This window comes from Ambystoma mexicanum, chromosome 12, assembly GCF_040938575.1.
Source record: "Ambystoma mexicanum isolate Mex_15411 chromosome 12, UKY_AmexF1_1, whole genome shotgun sequence".
Taxonomy (NCBI): domain Eukaryota; kingdom Metazoa; phylum Chordata; class Amphibia; order Caudata; family Ambystomatidae; genus Ambystoma; species Ambystoma mexicanum.
In genome coordinates this window covers 426953697-426977048 of record NC_090936.1, presented here as the reverse complement: position 1 = coordinate 426977048, position 23352 = coordinate 426953697, and the positions used below count along the sequence as shown (strand labels likewise).

General features: G+C 45.7%; 1 protein-coding gene across 2 annotated transcripts in view; it reads left to right on the top strand.

Annotated features, from left to right (window-relative positions):
- LOC138513606 (sodium- and chloride-dependent GABA transporter 2-like) overlaps positions 1-23352 on the top strand; it is a 771005-nt gene that overhangs the window by 335094 nt on the left and 412559 nt on the right. For both annotated transcript variants that reach the window (XM_069628589.1, XM_069628590.1), the window contains exon 5: positions 18810-18888. In XM_069628589.1, the coding sequence (XP_069484690.1) occupies positions 18810-18888 (79 nt within the window). The remainder of the gene's footprint in view (positions 1-18809; positions 18889-23352) is intronic.

Below are 23352 nucleotides of genomic sequence, written 5' to 3'. Positions count from 1 at the left end.
CTTGTTCCTTTCAATTTTTGGGAGCAAAATCCCTGTGCTCCTTAAAGTAACTGCCTCTCTTTAGCCACACATCAACTACAATCTGCCTTATCAATCACAAAGTAACCATGGTAAATGCCTTAATTTCCTCCTCCCTATTATTGTAATGGAATCTACCTTCGACTTCCCAAAACACAAATCTACAGGCTCCAACTAGTCCAGAATGTCACATCCTGCCACATCATTGGGTTACAATACCAGTACCATATCTCCCCAGCAATCATAATTCTCAAATGGCTTCTCATACTAAAACAGAAACAAATTCAGCGGCATCTGTGGTATACTGAAAAGCAGGCCTAACATTATGTGTAGCTGTCCTAGCATGTAATCACCTCCCGGGACATTAGTACCACCCTTGCACATAGATCCAGATTTGGGATATTAAGTAGTATCCCCAGAACAATGATCAGTAGCAATGGCACACCAAACAGCGATGCCACACTGTGCATCCCACTCGCATCCTGAATGTCCCCTAGCTGAAATGACGCCGGCTCCGGGAACAGCAGGTCTGTCACAAGAAACTGACCACTGAAACAAGGTGCAGATCTGGCAAATCGAGAAGTGTTCTATAATGAAAGCTTCATGGACACTGTGGGTGAGTACTGTTCATTATTGCAGGTTACAAGACAAAAGAGCCCCTAGTCAGAGAGCTTCTGCCTCCTCCAGCAAATGCAGTTCCAGAACCCACTGCCATTATATTATAGAAGTCCTATCTGAAGGCAATGCATCGCAGTTCATCTGCACTAAGAATCGTATCTAAAGTCACATGCAATATAGCTTGTCTACTTAAACACACTTTGTGGCCTCTTCTTATATTCACAACTCTGTCGAAGTTTCACCCCTATCCATCCCCTAAACGCCTCAATTCCTCTGAACACCTCCAATAGTACTGGGTCCCCGCATACCACCTCACCTTTGCTTCTGGGCACCCATCTCTTCACACACACCACATAACCCTCTTTGACCAACAATGGTTTAGCACACTAAAGACGAGCATGCCTCGCTTTTGCCTGAAGCTTCTCTTCTCTCATCCTCTATTCCATTTCGCCAGTCTCCACCACCCCTTCCAGGGCCGACCCAGCCACTTGGGCACACAAGAGTGTGACAGTTCCTTCCTCTCATCAATTCAAATGATCGCCATCTTCTTATCAGTGCATCTTCTAATCTTCTTATCTTCTGCCATCATGTGAAGCTCCTCTCCCTCAAACCTATCAGCACAGCCCCCACTGGTGCATCCTGCTCTGCCACGGTCCTCCCACTGATTAGAATGTCATCTTGGAAATAACACACATTGGGCCTCATTACACAGAAGGCGGTGAGCCATGGCGCTATTAGCGCCATGGCTCATGCCGGTAAAATACCGGCACCGCCTTGGCGGAAAGGGGATTTACCGCCCCATTCCAATGTTGGAGGGGGCGGTAAATCCCCTTTCCGCCATTGCCCTTCCCCATTCCCATTTCTGCCCCTTAGGGCTCTATGGGAATGGGGAAGGCGCTAATTACGGCACCGCAATTTTGCGGTGCCGTAATTAGCTCCGAGGTCCCTTAGCGGGTTGGATTTTAACGCCTGCAAAAAGCAGGCGTTAAATCCCCCAACCCGCAAAGGGACCTCGTAGTAAGGCGGTAGGGATTTACCGGTACCGGTATTTTACCGGTACCGGTAAATCCCTACCGCCATCCGTGTAATGAGGCCCATTGTTCGACACGTTGAATCGCTTATACATAGCCTTTTGGAAGACAGATGATACAGGCACCAACCCGAAAGGCAGCCCCCTGTATTGGAATACTCCCTCTTGCGACACAAAAATTGTGAGAGGATGCGAGTTAGGATGTAGATCCACATGGTGATAGGCAGATGCCAAATCAAGTTCAGGAATACCTTGCTCTCACCAATGTGACATTGCATTCCAACCATGTTGAGAAAGAGATACAGTTCAGCGACCACACACTTATTCATTTGCCTCAAATCCTCACACTGTCTAACCTGTCTAATTTATTGTTTTTTTTATCTTTTAGCAGTAACTTGATGTGCCTTGTTCTAATGGGTCTCTCAATTCTCCTTTTACGATTCGTAGTGTGTTACTTACATCTCACCCTAATGCTTCTTAATTCACATATCCCACTGATGCTTTCTTTTGTGGTTTGTTCCTATGTATTTATTCTGTTATTTATTCTATTTGTGTTGTTTGTAAGTTTTTGTTTTTGTGTAGCGCTCTGAGGCCTATGGGTTAGTAGCGCTTTATAAGAATCAAATCAAATCAAAACCTCTCTGTTCAGTGTCTGTGCCACCACAAGAGGCGATACCAACTCAACAGCCCCTTCTTTCTCTATAATCACCTTCTCGCACAACTTCTCCTAAGTACACTTCATCGTTTCACATGCAGCTAAGGGGACTGCCCTCATATTGGCTACTGCAGTTAGAGACCCCTTTTCTAATATGATGTAATGCACAGACCCACACAGGGTAGCTAATTAATCTGTGAACAGAGTTGGATATTCCTCTTCTTGTCTTGAACTTTCACACTCTGGCACCACTTGCAGCACTTGATTAATAGTGCCGCGGTCAAAAAGTATAATGAGCTTATTTGCCCCCTCCATCCCAATAATTCTGGCCCTTTTTTCATAATATAGACTTTCGCTCTGGCCTGCTGATCCTGGAACTCAAGGTTTGCTGGGAAGTACACCAGCTGCTTAATCCTATCCATGTTATAGTCCCCTGGATTTACATCATGTGGGATAACATCTTTTCTGATGCTTGTTAATCTGCTTAGAATCACATGCTGTGCATATAGTCTGACATCTAGTGGTAATCGCAGAGTATTGCATTTTTCTTTTGCGGATTGAAAGGGGATGTCGACATGAGCACGACTATAACACTATCCCTAATGGGACGTGTAGTGTACCCAAAATCCCTCACGCGTCGAGGTCTCTCTGATTGTTTTTTCAACCCAACTAGTTGGTCACCTTATGTGGAGCTCGAAAGAGATATATTGCAAATATAGTTACTTCTTTGTCCCACAACCAATGTTCATCTATCCTTGGACTTTCCTGCTTCGATGGCTACTTCATGGACCCCTATGCCGAAGACATCCACTGCTGTTTGGCGACTGGTGCATCGATCGACGTCTGACAACCGCATAGCCTCGTCCCTCTGGCCAGGCCTCTACAGTAGTGAGAGTGGGACCCCAGAGTTGATTCTTTCTGAGAATTCATTTCCTTTTCTCCTCTCTTTCCCTCTCCGGTCTGGCTGCTGCCTTTTGCCTCTGGTATGGAGAGGACTCCATTTAAGTTTTGTCCGTCTTGCAAAAGAAAATCCCCCTGCAAGGACGCCCATCACAAGTGCAATAGGTGGTTACCTCATGACAACGACAAGCAATCCTGTAAACCCTGCAAACTCTTTTGTCCTAAGACGTTAAAAGATAGACGGACTAAGCGATGGGTGGCCGACGTGATGCAGGCCGAGAGTCATTCTCCCATCGGCGCTGTCCCCTCAAGTGATGAAGATTCTAGCGGCAGCCATGGCTCCGATGTGGAGGCCATAGACCTTTCAGTGGTTCCAAGGTGCCTGTCCCCGACAACCGCGGCAACGCTTACAGTCATGTCAAAATTCCTCATACAGCTGTTGAAAATAGGTAAGAGTATCGTGCTACTGCTTTGGCGGCGGAGCGACGAAAAAGCACCCCCTCTCATCCAGAGGAGCACTCTGAAGGGCACCAGCCCCTCTCTATGGCTTTACCTGATAAATCCCCTCCTCTTAGAGAGCCTTTCCCTCCTAGAGAGCCTTTCCCTCCTAGAGAGCCTTTTCCTCCTCCAGACCCCTCTGGGTCATTCCTGTGGACCTGAGTGAGGTTCGAAAATTACATGGACAAACTGTCACAATTTGTAGACTTTTCTGAAAAGTATATTACTCTCAAGAGACCTGGGGAGGAAGATCCTGTCCTATTTTACCGAAACTGCCAAAGCTTCCAACAAGCCCGTAGAAGAAACAAATTGTTTGGTAAGGCTGTGGATGACGCCTTGGAAACGGCAACAAAAGAGCATGAGACACTCAAATCTCTCAACCAAATCACAGCCAAACTTTTTCAACTACGGGGAGGTGCAAACTCTTGCTGCTCCTTTCGGGGCCACTCATTTTCCCGATCTCCACACATACAGTTCGGTGCAGGAGATACCCCATGGTCCTCTGGACAAGGCTCAGCTGGCAACAGCCAATACCAGCAGAAGGGGCACCTAAGGGGCAAGGGTAGAGGCAGGAACTCCACCCCAAGTGGCTCACCGGCCTCTGCATGAAAATGACTCGCCAGTCATGGTCCCCTCCGATGCCTCCCCGGTCGGGGGACAGTTGTCATCATTCCTTTACGCATGGAAGGGGGGTCACATCAGACCAGTGGGTGCTCAAGACCGTCGCCCATAGTTATTGTATCGAGTTCCACAGGCCACCTTGATACCATCCACCAAATAGCAGACGCCTATCACCAGCACACCTGCAAATCCTGCTGGAAGAGGTGCAGATCCTTCATGAAAAGGGCGCCATAGAAGTCGTCCCCATTAATCAGGTAAACGAGGGTATTTACTCAGTGTATGATATGATATGATATGGCATTTATAACGTGCCTATACACAAGTGTTTCGAGGCTCGACAAGGCAAGGGAGGGGGAAAAGAGGGAAGACAGACAACAATCTTACTAGGCCAGGTGTCATTCAGATCGCGCAAGTGCATGGGAAGGGGGAAAGGGAAAAGTGTGTGGGGGAGGGGAGAGGGGAAAGTGCAGTACATGGGATAGTAGAATAAATAAGATAATAGAACGGCCAGATGGCGGCAAGTGCAGGTAAAAGCAGACATAAGTGCTGGTAGGGGGACTGTAGGGATACAGAACAACAGTCCCCAGGTGCGGGGATTGCCAGGGAGGCAGTCCAGGTGTGCAATTGGCGGGGCCTGGGCCCGAGATCAGAAAGGGTGGCCAGGTAACCAGTGCAGTTTCAACCAGGAATTCAGCAGGGGAGAGAAAACAGAAGCAAAGAGGAAGGTTTTGAGGTGCTTCCGGAACCGGAGATGGCTCTCCACAAGTTTCAGGGAGGCAGGAAGGCTGTTCCAGAGGGAGGCCCCTGCCGAAGAGAGAGATCTACCACCAACTCGTTGCTTGGAGAAGCGACTGACCCTGAGGGAGTTGGAGGCGGATGAGCGAAGAGCTCGAGAAGGAAGATAGATGGGAAGAGAGAGTTGAAGGTATTGAGGCCCCAGAAGGCATTGTGGATAATGCAGAGGGTTTTGAACTTAATCCTCGCAGCCACTGGGAGCCAGTGCAGAGATTTCAGTCCTGGAGAGATACGATCCCTGGGCTTGAGGCTAAGGACAAGTCTTGCAGTGCTGTTCTGGATAAGTTGCAGAGGGCGGAGAGGCAGGCAGATTTACAATAGTCCAGTCTAGAGAGAACCAGGGCTCTGGAGACAGTGAGCTTCTGGGGGAAGGAGAGGAAAGGAAGAATACCTCTGAGGAGGTGTAGCTGGTAGTGTGACTTCGTAGAGACTTCAGAGATGTGAGGGGAGAAGGAGAGTGTGGAGTCGAAGATGACCCCAAGGTTTTTAGGCTTGCAGGTGGGAACAGGAAGAGGGCCAAGAGAGGCCGGCCAGAGAGCTGCAGGGAAGGAGGGAGTGGGTGCGCCAATGAGTAAAATCTCATTCTTACTGGCATTAAGGCAGAGGTAATTGGTGGCACACCACTCCTGGATATCAGACAGACAGTTAGAGATGAGGGAAGGAGAGGAGGAGGCTGAGGGTAGCCTGAAAATGAGCTAGGTATCATCCGCATAGCACCAATAATTGGGGCAGAGAGCGGTGATTCGGTGGGCTAGGAGTGCCAGGTATTGGTTGAATAGCCAGGGAGAGAGGTTAGATCCCTGGGGGACACCACAGGTAGAGAAAAACATATCGGAGTGGAAGGACCCAAGTTGGACCTGGTAGGGTCGGTCGGAAAGGAAAGAGGTCAGCCACGCCAGAGCCTGACCAGTGATACCCAGGTTATCATGGAGATGGTTAAGCAGGATGGCATGGTAGACTGTATCGAAGGCAGAAGAGAGATCAAGCAAGATGAGGACATACAGGGTGTTGGAGTCAAGATTGGAGAACAGGTCTTCACGGATGTTCAGGAGAGCAGTTTCTGTGCTTCTGGCAGCTCTGAAGTCAGACTGATGGTCATGAAGACAGCCAACAGATTCAGTGTGGAGATTAAGCTGGGAGAAAGCCAGTTTCTCCAGGAGCTTGCCCAGGAAGGTACTTGCCCAGAGTACTTATTTGTACCGAAAAAGGATCTCACCATGCGCCCTGTGCTAGACTTGCACCCAGCAAACAAATTTGTCAAGCCGCCAAAAGTTCAGAAAGACAACAAAAAGAGGATGTAATCCCACTGCTTGTGCAGGGGGATTACATGGCAACATTGGATATGAAAGATGCATACTTTCATATTTCAATGTTGCCAGCTCATAGAAAGTACATAAGGTTCACGATAGAGGACCAGCACTATCAGTTAAAGGTCCTTCCCTTCGGCATTGCCTCAGCCCCACATGTGTTCACGAAGGTACTGGTGGTAGTAGCTGCTCACCTGTGCAGACAGTCCATCCCGGTCTACCCTTACCTCGAGAACTGGCTAATAACAGGGAATTTGAATGGAACATGCCTGACAAATATCCAAAAGACAGTAGATCTCCTCTTCAGTTTAGGGTTCTCGATCAACGAGAAAATGTCCAGACTAGACCCCAGCCAAGTTAAGCAGTTTCTGGGGGCTCTAATTCAGACCAAAGATGTTCTTGTCTTTCCCTCCCACAAGAGGGTTCAAAACATGCTATTCCAAATCCCTCACTATGTAGCCAATTGCGAGGTGACCGTACACAAAGCCATGCGACTTAGGGATAATGGCCTCCTGCATTTATCTAGTTCCACATGCACGTCTGCACATGTGCCCCATGCAAGAGTGGCTCTCGAGCCAATGGTGTCAGGCCAGCGGACAATGGGACGATCTAGTGGTTGTCTCTGCAGCTCTCGTTCTCTCTCTGCAGTGGTGGTCGAGGGAAAACATCTTGCAAGGGAAGACCTTCACCACCCCTGCAGTAGCAGCCACTCTCACTGTTGATGCATGTCTGACGGGAGGGGCTCACCTCCTTCATCAGACGCCACACAGCGTGTGGTCTCCAGCGGTAGCAACCAACCACATAAACCTGTCGAAACTGCTAGCAGTGTTCAAGGCCTTGAAAGCTTTTCAAACACACCTCCAAGGGAAGACCGTCCTAGTCCTCAGGGACAGTACCACAGCCATGTATTACCTGAACAAACAAGGGGGCATTCACTCTCCAGGCTATCCAAACTGTCACAGAACATATGGCAATGGGCTCTCAAACACAAGATGTTTCTTCTGTCACAACATGTTCCAGGGGAACTCAATCTTCTGGGGGACATACTCAGCAGTGACTTCCCACTACCCGTAGAGTATGAGTGGTGATTATACAAAGACATTGTTCTCAACGTCTTCGCAGATTGGGGCTTCCCAGAGATCGACTTGTTTGCAACTATGGAGGAATCATAATGCCCAGATTACGCCTCCAGGTACCTGCAGAACGGCTCTAAGGGGAACAGGCTTTGGATCACACGGTGAGGGAAATGTATCTACGTTTTTCCCCCGACTCCCCTGCTCAACAAGATAGTGCACAAGATGCATCAAGAACCAGTCACGATAATCCTGGTGGCGCCGATGTGGGCCTGCCAACCTTGGTTCTCTCATCTCATGGCAATGTCAGTCTCCCCTCCCAGGAAGATGCTCTGTCCGTACAACATGCTGTCACAAGACGGGGGGAAACACTTCATCCATGCCCACAAACTCTCAACTTAGCAGCCTGGCTCCTGAGGTCATAGAGTGCAGGCACCTCCAACTCCAGCAAAGATGTATGGAAATACTCAGGGAAGCACGAAAACATAACACCAGACATTGCTACTTCTGTAAATGGAAATGCTTTGTAATCTGGTGCAATGGCAAGAGCAACAATCCTATTGAATGCATACCAACACATGTTGTCCTGTACCTAACTCACTTACTAGATTCAGGCCTGGTTTCAATTCCTTAAAAGTCCACTTAGCTGCACTGTCAGCATACACCCCTTCCCAGAGAAAGTTTTGTGATGGAAAATGCCAGTAATCAAGGCTTTTATGGAAGGGGTTAAAAGATTTCATCCCCCTATCTCCAACCCAGCTCCCAAGTAGGAGCTGAACGTTGTACTTACTAGACTTATGGAGCCTCCCTTTGAACCTATGCATAAGGCTAGCGTTAAAGCACTCACGTACAAAACCATCTTCTTGGTGGCAATCGCATCAATAAGGAGAGTTAGTGAACTGCAAGCCCTTTCAGTTCAAGACCCCTTTACAATTCCCAAAGATAAGATGGTCCTGTGCACTCATCCACGATTTGCACCTACATTTATTTCAAAGTTCCATGTGAACCAGTCTATAGAACTGGCCACCCTTTTCCAAAACCTCAGTAACGTGGCAGAAAGAAGCCTCCACACACTAGATGTGAGGAGACCGGTGATCTAACCTGGAGTTCTGTACCCAACTTTACACAACACTACTGCCTAGATACACTCTAGGTCTAATTCTTAGGTGGGACAAGCAGTGCTAAGACTTCTCTTTGCTACTGTTCCTTCACACATCCCACCACCATCTCTGAGTACTGCTTGCTAGTCTATGCACAGCATGTGATTCAAAGCAGATTAACAAGCATCAGAAGACATGCATTACTTACCGTAATAGCATTTCTGATGATTGTATCTGCTTAGATTCACATGCGCCCACCCTTCCTCCCAAAATGGAGTAGAAGGTATATACACATCTTACACCTTCTCTCTCTGTACTCACTCACGATGGTCATAGGCTCCTTCACGGCAGAAAAAACACAATCGAGACCTCGACGCGTGAAGGATTTTGGGTACACTACACTTCACGTTAGGGATAGTGTTACAGTCACACCCGTGTCGACGTCCCCTTTCGATCCTCGAAAGAAAAATTCAATACTCTGCGATTATCACTGGATGTCGGACTATATGCACAGCATGTGAATCTAAACGGACACAATTATCAGAAATGCTATTATGGTAAGTAATGCACATCTTACTCATTCTCTCAGTGCTTCTGCTCACACTTGACACAAAATGAGGGTGATTTTTTACCTCTAATAGACCTTCCACTGGAACTCCCTCCTATTGATCCATATACCTGCCATGGGACTCTCATCATCATCTTCCTTCTGACCCACCAGAATTATCCGTAACAATACGCTGCCACATTATCATACATTTCCAACAGGAGTTTGGTACTCTGGTTCTAGTTCACAACTCTCAAGAGTCTCTTAATCAGAGTTGTCCTCACCACATTTTTACAATAATTGGCAAAATGACTCAACCTATTATATTACTTTCACATCACTTTCCTTACCGAGTATGCGTTAATGCGAGCTAAATGCATCTTAACCCATACACATGTTCGCTTTGCTCCCTTCTCCCTACATCCCTTCTACTTGTCCCTCTTGCGCTTTTGGCTAGATTTGCTTTGAGGTGTTGTCAGCCCTCAACACTTTCTTAACGTGTACTTTATCCTTATCCTTCCCCTTATCCAAGCACGCCACACAGGCCATTGAGTATTCTACTCTTTTTTGCGATCGTTATCACTTCCTCCAAACTAGGGTAATCTTTCAGCCGCAACTCCTCACGTCTCTTGCCGTTGTAACACTGCACCATGGACTGATCGTGTATATGTTCATCAAGTTTATCTCTGAATTTACATGCCTCAAGGCGGTAATGCAGTCCTCCACCAACTCATTCGCATCTTTCTTGCAGTTTACAAAGTTGTACCATTCCATAATTGTCAAAAACAAAAAAGGGGTGGGGACTAATATTCCTCTGCGCATACCACTCTTAAATTAATTCTCTGTTTCCCTGCCTTGAATTGCAATATATTTAGGGATGTTGTTGCTGCAAGGACTGCCAACAACAGGCTCAAAGTCCCCTAACGAGCCTGACACCAGACACTGAATATGAAAATATGGTTTGGTCTGTACACTGCGCATATCCCTCAAAATGTCTATTGACAGTTAGTTTAACCAGATTGTTTAAAAAATCTAAGAGTGGATATCTAATCACTTATTGGTAACCAATTAACACTTAACATACTATCTTTCAACAAACAAGATTTTTTATTTTCATATTTATTCCATTGTGGTGATTTTCTTAATCCACGTGTTGGCACCAGCGGGGACTGTTTTGAGGGATATGCGCAGTGGACAAACCAAACATATTTCCATATTCGCATTCCAAAATTGTGTTTGTTTTCGGGTTGAAGTGTAGGTCCAGTTTATTTTAGCGCCACCTCTAGTTCATTTAGAGAGTCCGGGACCATCTCGTCCTCTGCCAGATTTGGTAAGGTTTCAAAAATGAGCTGACCCTCATAACCCAAACAATGCACAAGTAAGGACAGTTGTGGAACCCTCTACTTCCCTCACATATCCCCCCTCTGAGATAATGCATGAATTCCTTCTTCCATTGTGTCTGTGACGTGAGCTCGTGTGCCAGACAAAGTCTGCCAGACGGGTAAGTAAGTGTAGTTGAACCCACCAGCTCAGCAACACCTTCACGTGCACCTCATTCGCAACACATAATACACCTTACCACAGTCTGCTCAATCCTGGTTGCCCCGCGATTAAAATCCCAACCTCATCACCAGTGTTCTGTGATGAAAGCCTCATGGATACTGCTGGTGAGGCATATAGGTTATAAGAAACAAGAGATCCTGCCCAGAGAGCCTCTACCTCCACCTTATGCCTCCTCCAGAAGCTTGGCATCACGTTCTAGAAGCCCGACATGGAGGCCAGGCATCACAAGCCACCTGAGCTAAGGATACTAACTAATGCCACACACAGAAAGAAGTCCATGCATCGTTGAGCACCAACTCTGCCATCCTGTTTGAGCACACATTTAACATTATGAGCAGTACTGAGATATATTGGGAGTGCCCTGCATAGGAGAACCGCACTCTGCAATACTACTTCTGCTCGTTTGATTACAAAATAACAAAACCGCACATGAGCTTTAAGTGATTTTTATAGGATACAGGAAGTATGACGTGCAAAATATTTCCTGGACCAGTATGTATAATTAGCGTTATTTCTCCAGTCACATAACATGTGATGGCTACATGATAGAAGACTAATTCTCCTGTGACACAGGCATTTCTCTGTTACTCTATTATGCATTCAGTGTTTGTAGCAGGAATAGTATTTTCTGGTGGGCACTTACATGTACTACTGCTGTAAATGCAATACTTCATCTGTGTACCTGAACCAGACACATTGGATGCGTGTAATATGTATGTTTCTACATGTTACACGAACTTCAACAGAGGACTGACCACATAGAAAAGCATGTTCCTGATTGTGTGAAAAAGAAAACTGTTTGTAGGATTTCTTGGCATTTGGAAGCCAGAAGAAAAGACCTGCTTCGGCAGAGAACAAGTTCATACCAAGCAGTTTCAGTAGTGTTGTTGCTGTGAGTATTCAATATGAGCTGAGAGACAATATTGTAGCTGCGAGATTTAGTTGAGGGAGTGAGTGAATGTGAAAAGCGTTTTAGGCCATTTCTGAGAGCAGGGTGTTCATCCACACGTTAATCTTATCACTTCTTGAGGAAGACAAGCCCAGATTTAGTTGCGCTCAGTTTTAAGTAATGTGTTGGTATCCACAAACAAACAACACATAAACCGCACCAACAGCACGCAAGATCTCACATTGGTCCGATACTCACACTAAAGCTCAGCGCATGGTGAAAACCGAACTGAATCGGCAAACAGCACACCACTTCCCTCACTTTTCTACTCCCTCTTCACCCGACTAACCTAACCCCCCCACTTCTTCTTTTACAGATCCGCCTGAGCGCCCGGGGACCAATTCCGTTGATGACGGTCCACGGTATAAATACCTTTAACATTTAACACATCTGGATGAGGGAGAGGCAGGATTCAAACCACTTGATTTCTGCATTAGAAGGATGCGTCAATGGTGCACTGGTGATTGTGACTTCCCGGGTTGGATAGAAGATCCTCCCAGGGTACCATGTAGAGATTGAAAGTCATTGGGAAAGGATCAATCCCCAGTAAAAGCCATAAATGATGGGACGTGCCAGAAAGTCAAGGTCCCCTTCGTGGTAAATCCATGTCTTGATGGCAAAACGTGAACCCACTTAGGAAAGTGTATGCCATGCCCATTCATAATGCAAGGACAAGAAAGTGGCCCTGAGGAACACTGCCAGAAAGGAGGTGAGGTGTGTTAGTGGGCTATTAAAAGAGGATTTACTTTCTATCTGGGTTGTAGTGTGTCATCAGCCACCTAGAATTTGGCACTGAGAGGCTGTGGATGAGGGGGTTAGAGATATAAAGAGCAAAAGAGACAACAAGATAGGGAAATGGGGAAAGAGAGATAGAGAGTGAGAGACAGAGGGAGAGATATGCAATGAATCAGTTGACAATCACAGTGCATTTATAGATCCATAACACCACACAATCCCTTGTACTGGACTCAGGGAAATTGCCCTTTCTTTCTTTGACCACCTAGAAAGCAACTTCCCCAGAGAGCATATGGCGAAAGCCTTGGCAGAAAAAAAACATGGAAAACTACCTGTGCCATAGTACAGCTTTCAAAAAATGAACTCTCTATGTTAATAATCACACTTTTATCCAATCAGAACCCTCAATGGATCATTTAAATGCATGGCAATTTCTTGTCAAAGTCCCCATAAATAACCTATTTTATTGGAAAGGTCTACATTGTGCGAAAGCATAGAATCTACTTTATTTTTTATTTTACCCAGGTTTCAAATTGTTCAGTAAGCACATTATGGCTAGATTCTATTATACGCTATTAACAGCTCCTGGCAACATTACATTAGGTTAAGTTAGGATATCATCCCTGATTCTATTATATGCAGTTACAACAGTATCTTCAGATTCTAATGCCCAGTTATTTCCACATGGATAGTTTACAATGCCAAATTTAAGAAATACTGATCCATTTTCCTCACAAGTGCAGCTTCATCCCTAGGACAGGGGCTCCTAATAATCTCTGCCACCCAAATCTCTAACTAAGTCTAACAAAATTATTATTTAAAAGAACCCTGAAAAGGTAAGTCTCATTCATTCCATCCGGTGGCATGCTCAATATATTTTGGATCCAAATGTATTTTCTTTCAACCACCACCGCTCGGATGTTTCAAAACAGTTGTTAAATCTGATGTTGAAGTTGTTGAATTGTGTGCCTTTGATGATCTAAATTTCTTGCTACTAGTGATTTGATATTATATATTCAAATGTTTCTTTTATATACTGTAATCTACTCTTGCACAGTTCTGATTGTTTCACCAATGCATGGTTTGCCACAATATCACTTATATATTTGACACAGGATGAAACACAAGCAACATAATTGCTAAGGGGATTTGTTGTGCCTGTTTTATGTGCATTACATCAATGCTTTCAGTACATTATGCCAAAAGCTACAAGCCAGGCATGGAAATATACCAGTCGATTTTTTGTGAATCAACTTTCTTAAGAACATCTCCTCTGATAATGACATCACAGGTATCATGGCTCCCAGCTGTTGTCATAACATACTGAAAAGATCAATGATAATACACACAAAAAAGCACAGTTAATGTTAAGACTTCATTCTACTTGCATTTTATACTTTGACATAAATATGATTTGGTGCCCTTTGTGCAGACTAGAGATTGGTAAAACAACCATAACTTTCCAAGAGCACACAAATTACATCATATTACATGTAGCTAGATATTTTAATCAGCAAAGACACACAATTCTGCAACTTCAGTTTCAATGTTTATAACAATGAATAATCTGCTGGGTTGTGATAGGAAGACATTTTTTAGGGAAGGGATCCTTGTGGACACACAAACTATCAAGCAGCTCACCGGATGGACTGAATGAGACTCTTACAGTTTAAGCATTCTTTGACATTTTTATTGAAGATTCTATATTCTACACTCTGGACATTCTTGCCCAAGTCATGAGGAAACGTCTGAAACCTGCCTCTAAGCGTAGAACCTGGTACGACTCTGAAATTGCAGCCCTGAAACGCAAGTGTAGAGCTGAGGAATGGAAATGGCAGACCTCAGGGTCACCTTCTGACAAACTGGCTTGTCGCCAGCTCCAAAGACAATACATACTCTCCTTCCATGCCAAGGAAAGGGCCCACATCCAGTCTCGCGTCTCTGGTGCATCCAACAACATGGTTGAACTCTTTAAAATCTGCAGGGAACTAGACAACCCTTCTGCAGTCTCCTCCTCACCTCCCCCATCCCAGGCCCTCTGCAACGTATTGGCCACACACTTCACTACAAATCTCAGGACGTCCTGATCACCCTTGCGTCCCGCTCCCCCTTCTCTTCCCTCACCCCGTGCCTCCTATGTCCTCCCACCCTCCAGCTGCCTTTCTCTCCTCCTGCTCCCCTATCACACCTGATGAGGTCACCAGAGTTGTCCACTCCATGAAGGTCTCCTCCAAACAGGTATCCCCTGCTACTCCAGAACCATTAAAGACAATATTGTCTCTCTTGCTCCTGCACTTGCTGATTTCTGCAACCACCTTTTAGCAACTGGATCTTTGCCCTCCTCCATCAAGCACTTCCTTGTGCGCCCCTTCCTGAAAAAACCTTCAGCAGACCCCACTTGTCAAGCCAACTACTGCCCCATATCTATCACCCCCTTCTTTGGGAAACTCTTCCAGAAGCTGGCCTTCCCCCAACTAACCCAGCACACTGAACTCGCTGGTTCCCTGCACGACCATCAATCTGGATTCCGAGCATCCAGAGGCACGGAAACTGCTCTTCTGAACACCTGTGAGGAACTGCTCGCATCTCTTAATTCCAACTCTCCAGCTGTTCTCATTCTACTTCATCTCTTCTCTGCATTTGATATGGTCAACCTCTCCATCCTCATAAAATGGCTCCATGATACCCTGGGTACCTCAGAGCGGGCACTGGACTGGCTGAGCTCATTGCTCATTGACCGTCTCTCCCAGGGTATTCTAGGCCCCCTCCGACCTGTATCTCCACGTGCAGTGCACCTCAGGGCTCCAACCTCTCTCCCTGGCTCTTGAACACATATCTTGCTCCACTGGCACACCTCATTTCCACCTTCTACCCTTACTTCCAGTGTTACGTAGATGACACACAACACTTCTTCAAACTTTCTTCTGACCCTCTCCTTACTTCTTCCATCATTCATGACTGCCTATCTGCCATCCAGTCCTAGTGTACTTCCAATGATCTCTGCCTTAACGCCAGCAAGACTGAGATGCTTCCTAGTGGGACTCCTGCTCCCTCTTTCTTCCCCTCACTTTGACCACCCTGTAGGGGCTTTCCCCCTTCGACTCCTCTCTTTCCTTCATCCCTCACTTTCAGGACCTTGCCAAGAAGGCCCAATTTCAACTCTACCTCCTCTACCTCCTCAAAGGAATTCTCCCTTTTCTCACGTTCCCCCAGAAGCTCAATGTTTCTAGAGCTCTGGTTCTCTGTAGGCTAGACTACTGTAATAGCTTCTTCCTTAATCTACCCCCTCTTCTCTACTACCCCTCTAACTAATCCAGAATAGGGCTGCAAGACTTATTCTTGGCCTCAAGCCCTGCTCCCTCTTTCTTCCCCTCACTTTGACCATCCTGTAGGGGCTTTCCCCCTTCGACTCCTCTCTTTCCTTCATCCCTCACTTTCAGGACCTTGCCAAGAAGGCCCAATTTCAACTCTACCTCCTCTACCTCCTCAAAGGAATTCTCCCTTTTCTCACGTTCCCCCAGAAGCTCAATGTTTCTAGAGCTCTGGTTCTCTGTAGGCTAGACTACTGTAATAGCTTCTTCCTTAATCTACCCCCTCTTCTCTACTACCCCTCTAACTAATCCAGAATAGGGCTGCAAGACTTATTCTTGGCCTCAAGCCCAGAGACCACATCTCTCCAGCCCTAAAAACTCTCCACTGGCTCCGGGTGCTGCAAGGATCAAATTCAAATCCCTCTGCTTCACCCACAAGGCTGTCTGGGGCCGGAGACCACGCTGTCTACTACTTTCCCTCACTAAATACTTTCCCTCCAGATCTTTAAGTTCCTCCGACACCAACTCTATGTATGTCAAGCGCTTAGCTAAACAGAGAGGTGGGGGCCAATGTCTTTCCTAAGCAGGCTCACTCCTATGGAACAGTCTCGCCCTTCCTCTTTGTCTTGAGCTGGATCTCCTCAAACTCGGGAGCACCTCAAGAATTTCTTCTCCACCTCCTCCCTCTTCTATTAATCCCACAGTTGCTGAGATTGGTGACAAGGGCCCTGATGTGTCCTATGGGGCCCTAGTCACCCACACCGAATTGCCTTCAGCGCTCCCAGCACTTGCCTTGGCACCCACTGGCCTATGCCACCACAGGCCTGCATTTACTTATTTATTGACAGTTGATCACTCACTTAGGCACTTACGGCTGCTCACTCCTTAGCACTTCCCTTCTGGTACATCTATCACTTATCCCCACTCCCTCATCGCATCTCTTCTCTCTGCACTTGCACGTTCTGCATGCTCACAACACCTAGTAGGTCCACCTCAATTTTTCATTGTTTTAATTGATTTTCATTCCCATGTTCCCTCCCTGTTGCCCCGTGGGCACTTTGGAACACAATTTACTTGTTATATAAGTGCCTTACAAATGCACAGTAAATAAATAAATAAATGTGCTTTTGCAAGATTTTATGTAATGTTTTCCATCTCTTTTTTTGACGTTCTGTTTATGTACAACTATAAACTGACAATGGTGACCATGTCATCACTACCGCTTCCGGGTGTCGAGCACTGGCATTGAGAGTGTTTTGAAAATCATGCTGTGGCTAAGCATTCAATGTGTGTTTTACTTGTATCAGTCCTAAACTGAATTTGGTAACCATTTTATGCAGCTATTGTTTTCATAAAAGAACCATTTGAAGAAGGGCGTTATGCTGAAAACCTTGGCACTCTTTTAAAAGGGATTGTAAAAAAATGAGTGACATGTTCAAATTAAAGAATCATTAATAAGAGAGCTTCCTGTGTTTGTCTGATCAGTGATTATACTGCAGTACATAAGTCATGAATGATACACAAGTACAGACTGTGAAGGAGTTGGTTGCTCTTTGGACTCACTTCACGCGCCATCAATGCCGGTGGGCGACAGTGTAGCACCACCCCAAACTCAGTAGCAGATGGTTTGAAATCCTGCCAGACCAGACCATGGCCAACAGTAGGCGAACACTCTCCACATCTTGCCAGTAAAGAACAGGCATGTCTGTTATTATTATTAGCGTATTTATTCCACGCGGAACGAGCTTCGAGAAGCAACGTAGCGCGTCACAACCATAGGGGAACGAACACAGCGAGTAAAGCAGAGAAAAAGGGAGCCGGGAGCTGACAGGGGAGGGTGAGGGTGGTCCATTGGCAGCAGGGGATCTACAAGCAACCAGGGCAGGAGACAGCGGGGCCCAGATCACTGAGACTCAGTTTGGGTGGGGGATGCAGGTTGTGTGACCTAGGTGTCCATCACTCGTTTCATCAAAGCAGGAGTTGTGTATTGCGTTCCTGATGAATAGTTAGGTGTCGGGGGGGGCCCTGGCTAGCTGCGGGGATGGGCTATAGGGAACAAAGCATAGCACAGGGGCAACGTGCTCGCTGTGGAAGCAAGACGACACGGAGCAACACAGGTTCGACCCCCAGGTCTGCGTTTAGAAACCTCGGGGTATTAAGCGCGTTATAAATAACCTATCATATCATAAGGGGAAGACAGGTGGTCTCTGTGATATGTGCCCGTTCCTGCCAAGACTGCAGATAGACAAGACAGTGATGCTGGATTTGAGGGTGAGGGTGTCCGACTGAGGGTAACAACCTCAATTTGTCATGTCTATGATTGTTTTATATTGTAGCGGACCTGAATTTGTCATATGACAAGCTTTATAGTCTGAGTTGTGGAGATACTCATGCGCACTATCTATGTTCCTTTAACAAGCATACATTTTGAACTATTTTGACTTACACGTTACTTATGAGGGTGGGCTGCATGCTTATTGGCCGCTGAATAAGGGTGAGCTTGCCTACCCCAAAATGACTACTCAATGTGTAAAACGCCCATGTAGACTTACTATGCACTGCACACTAAAATTACTCAAATGTATAAAAAGTACCCCCATTTTAAAGCAGCATATCTTCAAAACATAAAAATACATGGAATATGTGTTTGAGGCTTTTTTTTTTAATCAAAGAAGTTTGATTCATAATTGAGTAGCCTTTACAGTTAAAACAATTATTGAATGATATTAGTTCTACATCACTCGGTAAAAGTTGTGTATATTTTTTTCTTCTTAACTTCCGCAGCCTAAGGAACGCCTGTGTGTTGTGTTGCTTTTTACGTTGCGTATATGTTTGAATTTTTTTAACACATGCATTTGATGTGTAATGTAATAGTCTTTTACAGTTGAAACATTTATTGGATTTTGCCATGTCGATATCACCTAGTAAACGCTGTGTATATGTGTTCTCCTAATGCCCTTAGCCTAAGGGGGGCTTGTCATTTGCTGTTTACGTTGCATTTTAATTTTCCAACATAGTTGTCAGTAATTTGCTGTGCTCGCTCGTCCATCCCTGGTTTTTACTGATGACGTTTTATGTCTGACCCGCAGATAACTGTGTGGAACTCCAGAGAAACAGCACCTTCAATATGACGGCCAATAGCACGTCACCAGTCATTGAATTCTGGGAGTAAGTGGATTTCTCTCAATCGGAGGTACAGTGTTCGGGAACTTAGCAATATGTAGCAACACCATCCAGTGGGTGCCATGAATCATTTCATATTTCCTGCATGTGCCTTGATACGCAGGTCTCGACAGCTTCATTGACTTACTTAAAAACACCTCTGCTAAAATTGCTGAAGTTCATGTGACACCTTAACATAAGTCAGAATCTGGGAGCAAATTCCACTTGAAATTCCATTTGTTAACTTACAAAGAGAGTCCACTGGATGTCGCTGTTGGCCTGTGATCTTTCGAACACCTTCTCAACTGCAGTGGGGAACACTCCCATCTATCCCAGTTGCTTCTTGGAGTGGATTGTTGGTGTCAAATTATGTAACTTGTTATTATTTAAGTAGTAGCAATTTTGTTTGTTATATTACTCAGAATGTTAGGTGGTAGTACATGAACTCTTGTGCCTGACACCATTTAAAGAGTGGGTATCTTTGATCGCATTGCCGGTGGAGAAAGTGTTCTTAGAACAAAGAAAACATGTATGCATGCATTACAAATGCGAAAATCCAGTACTTTTGTTTGTATTATTAGACAGGTGCCCTTTGTGCATAAGTGGAATAGTGTTGTGCCAATATGCTGGACACTTGTTTGTGCCTGTCTGTGCAGGCCATCTTTGTGACCAGAACATCACGCTCTTTCTTTGCATAGAGCCAGCTGCCAAAGAATGTATAATATCACCCTCTACAGGCTAATGCCCAAATCACGTGTGCTGAAAACGTATCCAGTATTTATTTATTTATTTATTCGGATTTGTAGAGTGCGCAACAGCGCAGGGGCATTGTGGCGCTTGTTACAGACAGAAGAAGTCTGTGGTAATGATTACACTACAGTAAGTACCTGGCCAATTTGCACATCCTGTGCACATGTTTGTTTCTTTGCTGTTATACCTTCTGGTGGCCCTGGCCAACTCGGTTGGTTGAGCACATAGTCAGTTTTCTCCTCATCTGGTTACAAGCGGTAGCCGGAAGTCAACATTTCATTATGAACTATGTACGGAAGTAGGGTGTCTAGTGAAATGTTCGACAGCCAAATGGTCGACAGCCAAATGGTCGACACACAATTTGGTCGACAGGACAAATGATCGAATTTTTTTTTTAGTTACATATATTTTTTTAGGTTTTCGTTTATGGAAAAAAAGGGTTTTTTAGCAAAAAAAAAATGTGAAAAAACTAAAAAAAAAAATTCGATCATTTGACCTGTTGACCTTTTGGTGTCGACCATTTGTCCTGTCGACTATTTAGATTCGACCAGTTGACCTACAACCCGGAAGTAGCTCCTGCACGTGCTCGGTGTGGTGCACATAACGACACAACCCACTTACATCATCAGAGAATTCCCCTTTACTGCTCATGTTGGCATACTAGCTGTGATGTGTTGAGTCCTGCTCTTCTGGGGTTATGATTATGAGAAATCGAGCATTGGTTCTTCCAGGATGGAGCCGACATCTGTTGGCAGCTGCATGTGCGGCTGCTGTTGAAATGCATGCAGGGGCCATCTGCCTCCGACACGAGCCAAGCCGCCATCCTCAGGGACTTCTCCAACACCACTTCATGTGTCTGATGCAGGGGGCCTCTTCCAAAAGCCGAAACACTGGACGAATTATTGCAGGGGTTATGGACATTTGCAGAGCTAACAGGACTCATACTTGACTCCTCCACAGAGGAGTTACATGGTCCCGCGTCGTGCCCTGCAGGTGTGCCTTCAGCTGGGTTTGTTCAATCATCGGAAAGGGAGGAAAGGCACATGTCTTCCTCGACGGCTGGAAGACAGCATTTGTTGCGGTGGCAAATGGGTCTGACCTCAGCTGAAAAAGGTCAGCAGTTGATCCAACTGAGAGGCAAAGGGGTCTATAGGCAGTGGGAGCCGCCTGGAACACAGACCAGTGCAGCACCCATTCACCTGCTTTTCTCCAGTGATATGAGAACCAATCCTCTGACAGTTTGAGGGAACCGACCAGATACACAGCCTTAACCTTTATGCAGAACCGAATGCAAAATCCCCAAAGCGTCTTTGCCAGGTCTGAGAGTGACTGGGATCCAGCCCGCCTCAGTCTGTTGTTGTTGCAGACTGCAGCTGCAGGGTCCAGGATAAGCCGCATTACCTAGCTTGAGAACTGGCCTGAGAAAGAAAGCACCTGCAAGCATCTCTAAACAATTGATGTGCCAATACGGCTCCTGCCGCTACCATAGCCCTCCAGTCAAGGGCGTGGCACATCTGGAACCCCACCCTTGCATCTGATTCTAATTGCAGACTGGGGTGCGTAGCAAAGAAAGCCTTTCAGCTCATAGCTATAAGGTGTTTTACCCACCAATATAACCTGTTTCTTGTATTGGAAAAAAAAGTGACTTGTATGGTTTGGGAGACAGAGAGTCAAAATAGGAGACTGGTTATCCCTCCCTTACTTTGTAGAGGGCACTCAATGCTCACCCTTTTCCGGATTACCTAACTGTAAGCCTTGTATCCATATGCCCGGACTGGCATCAGCAGCACAGAAGCAAGCGAGCAGAAAACCCTGTGATCGATTCAAAACAAGAAAATACGCATTCACCGTCCAAGGATATTGATCTCCGGTAGGACCGAACAAATGGAGCTAGATACAGTCGCCAATACTTAGAAGAAATCTGGCATCCGAGTACCCGGGTTCGGAAGTATCGCCTTCACAAGTTCCCTACTGCGCCTGCCTTCTTGTAAGGATGTATAAACAACAGGGAAGTTTCTCTGACTACTGCCGTACACCAATGAATTGCATGTCCTGAAGATAGCTCCACAACTAACTGTGTACACGCGAGTACAGTGTAACACAGATGAGAGCTGAAACACGTGTTGACAATCTATCTGAATAAGAAAACTTCGCTTATTCTGTGCTCTTCAGAATAGAAAAGAGACCTTTGTCACCAACTGTGTCCTGAGATAAAGGGGAGTAGAGTCAACGACTACCCAGGCCAAGGGCGTGACAGGGGGTCACAATACTCCTTGCAGGAGAGCTAGGAGAGTACTAGCTCGAAAAAGAGATCACTGTAAGGTACAAAAAACAGGAAGGTTTATTTTAACAAGAAGACATATTTACAGAATTCTTTATGTGTCGTTGCACATAATATATGCATACTGAAGTACATTTATAGTCTGCATATCGGTGGGTTAGTAATAAATAGTGACAAACTAATCCATGTATTGTTTACATTCACAATACATTAACATTGTCGACACATTAATTGGTGTTTCTGGTTCGGTAGGTTGATGGCAAAGGGCAGTGGCTGGATGAAATGGAGCAGCGCTGCAAAGTTGTACCGAACTGTCTTCAGGACATAAAGTTGTGGTCGGACTTGGTTAAGTAAGATGGGCGTCATCCTATAGTTTAAGAATGGAGAACGCATTTAGATACGGTGATACAAGGATTGCCAGATAATGAAAGTAGAGCTGCAAGGAGTCGACCTACCATGTGCAAGTAAGTTGACGCCATGGCAGTGGTCTTGTTTCCCCAGCTGTTGATTATTACGGCTGGGAGGGCAGTCTGCGGAAGTCAGATGCCCGAATCTAAATGGAAGGGGGTCAAAAATGACAATTTGGTACATGGCGGTGGGAAGCGCGTAGGCCAAGAAAAGGTTGAGGTGCAGGTAAGCTCTTGTCGTGCGTGGGTTGGTGATTAGTTTTCGAGTAAAGTCCATCAAAGTGAATGACCTTCGTGAGTTTTGAATGCATAAATATGGAAGATAACCGTGCCTATGTGATTGATGCAGGAGGGTTTGTTAACATGAGTCAAAAGCGGCCAAAGAGACGTGACTGGGTCACAAAGTGTTAAAAATGGAGAAGCATCAGAATGCAAGAAACTTAGCCGTGACTGTGCGATTGGTGCAGGAGTTCAGGAGGGCTGTTATTACACATGCCCTGTAAATTTTAATGGCGGCCAAAGGAAGGTGACTAGGTCACAATGTGTTAGAGTGGATTTCATTAAACAGGGATCAAAGGGTGTGAGAGCCCAGACGCGTGATGAATTAGCGCGGATAAAAACGGCAGTAAATCAAGAAAGTAAGCAGACTGAGTCTTATCTGTGCCGAACTGAGAAGGAGCTGTGTCACTGCAGGCTGTTGTGCGCATGAGTGCCTTGCAGGACAGTTATTTAACCAGAACGAGGCTAAGGCAGGGCGCCGCGATCGCACATGTGCAAAGGGGCAGTGTCTGAGTGCTGGTGTGCATGCATAGCTCTGGGGCGTCAGTCTTCAGGCAACCCAACGTCAATAGTGCATGAACTGATATTTTGTCACAATAAATACAGGTTATAGAACACAAATGCATAATAATGTATGGAACATTTTGTATGTGAGCTGGTCGTAATGCCAGGGCTGTACACTGTTTGAACCAAACACGAGCTAATAATTTGTAATAATAATTAACAAAAGCATAATCTCACCGGGAGACCTTT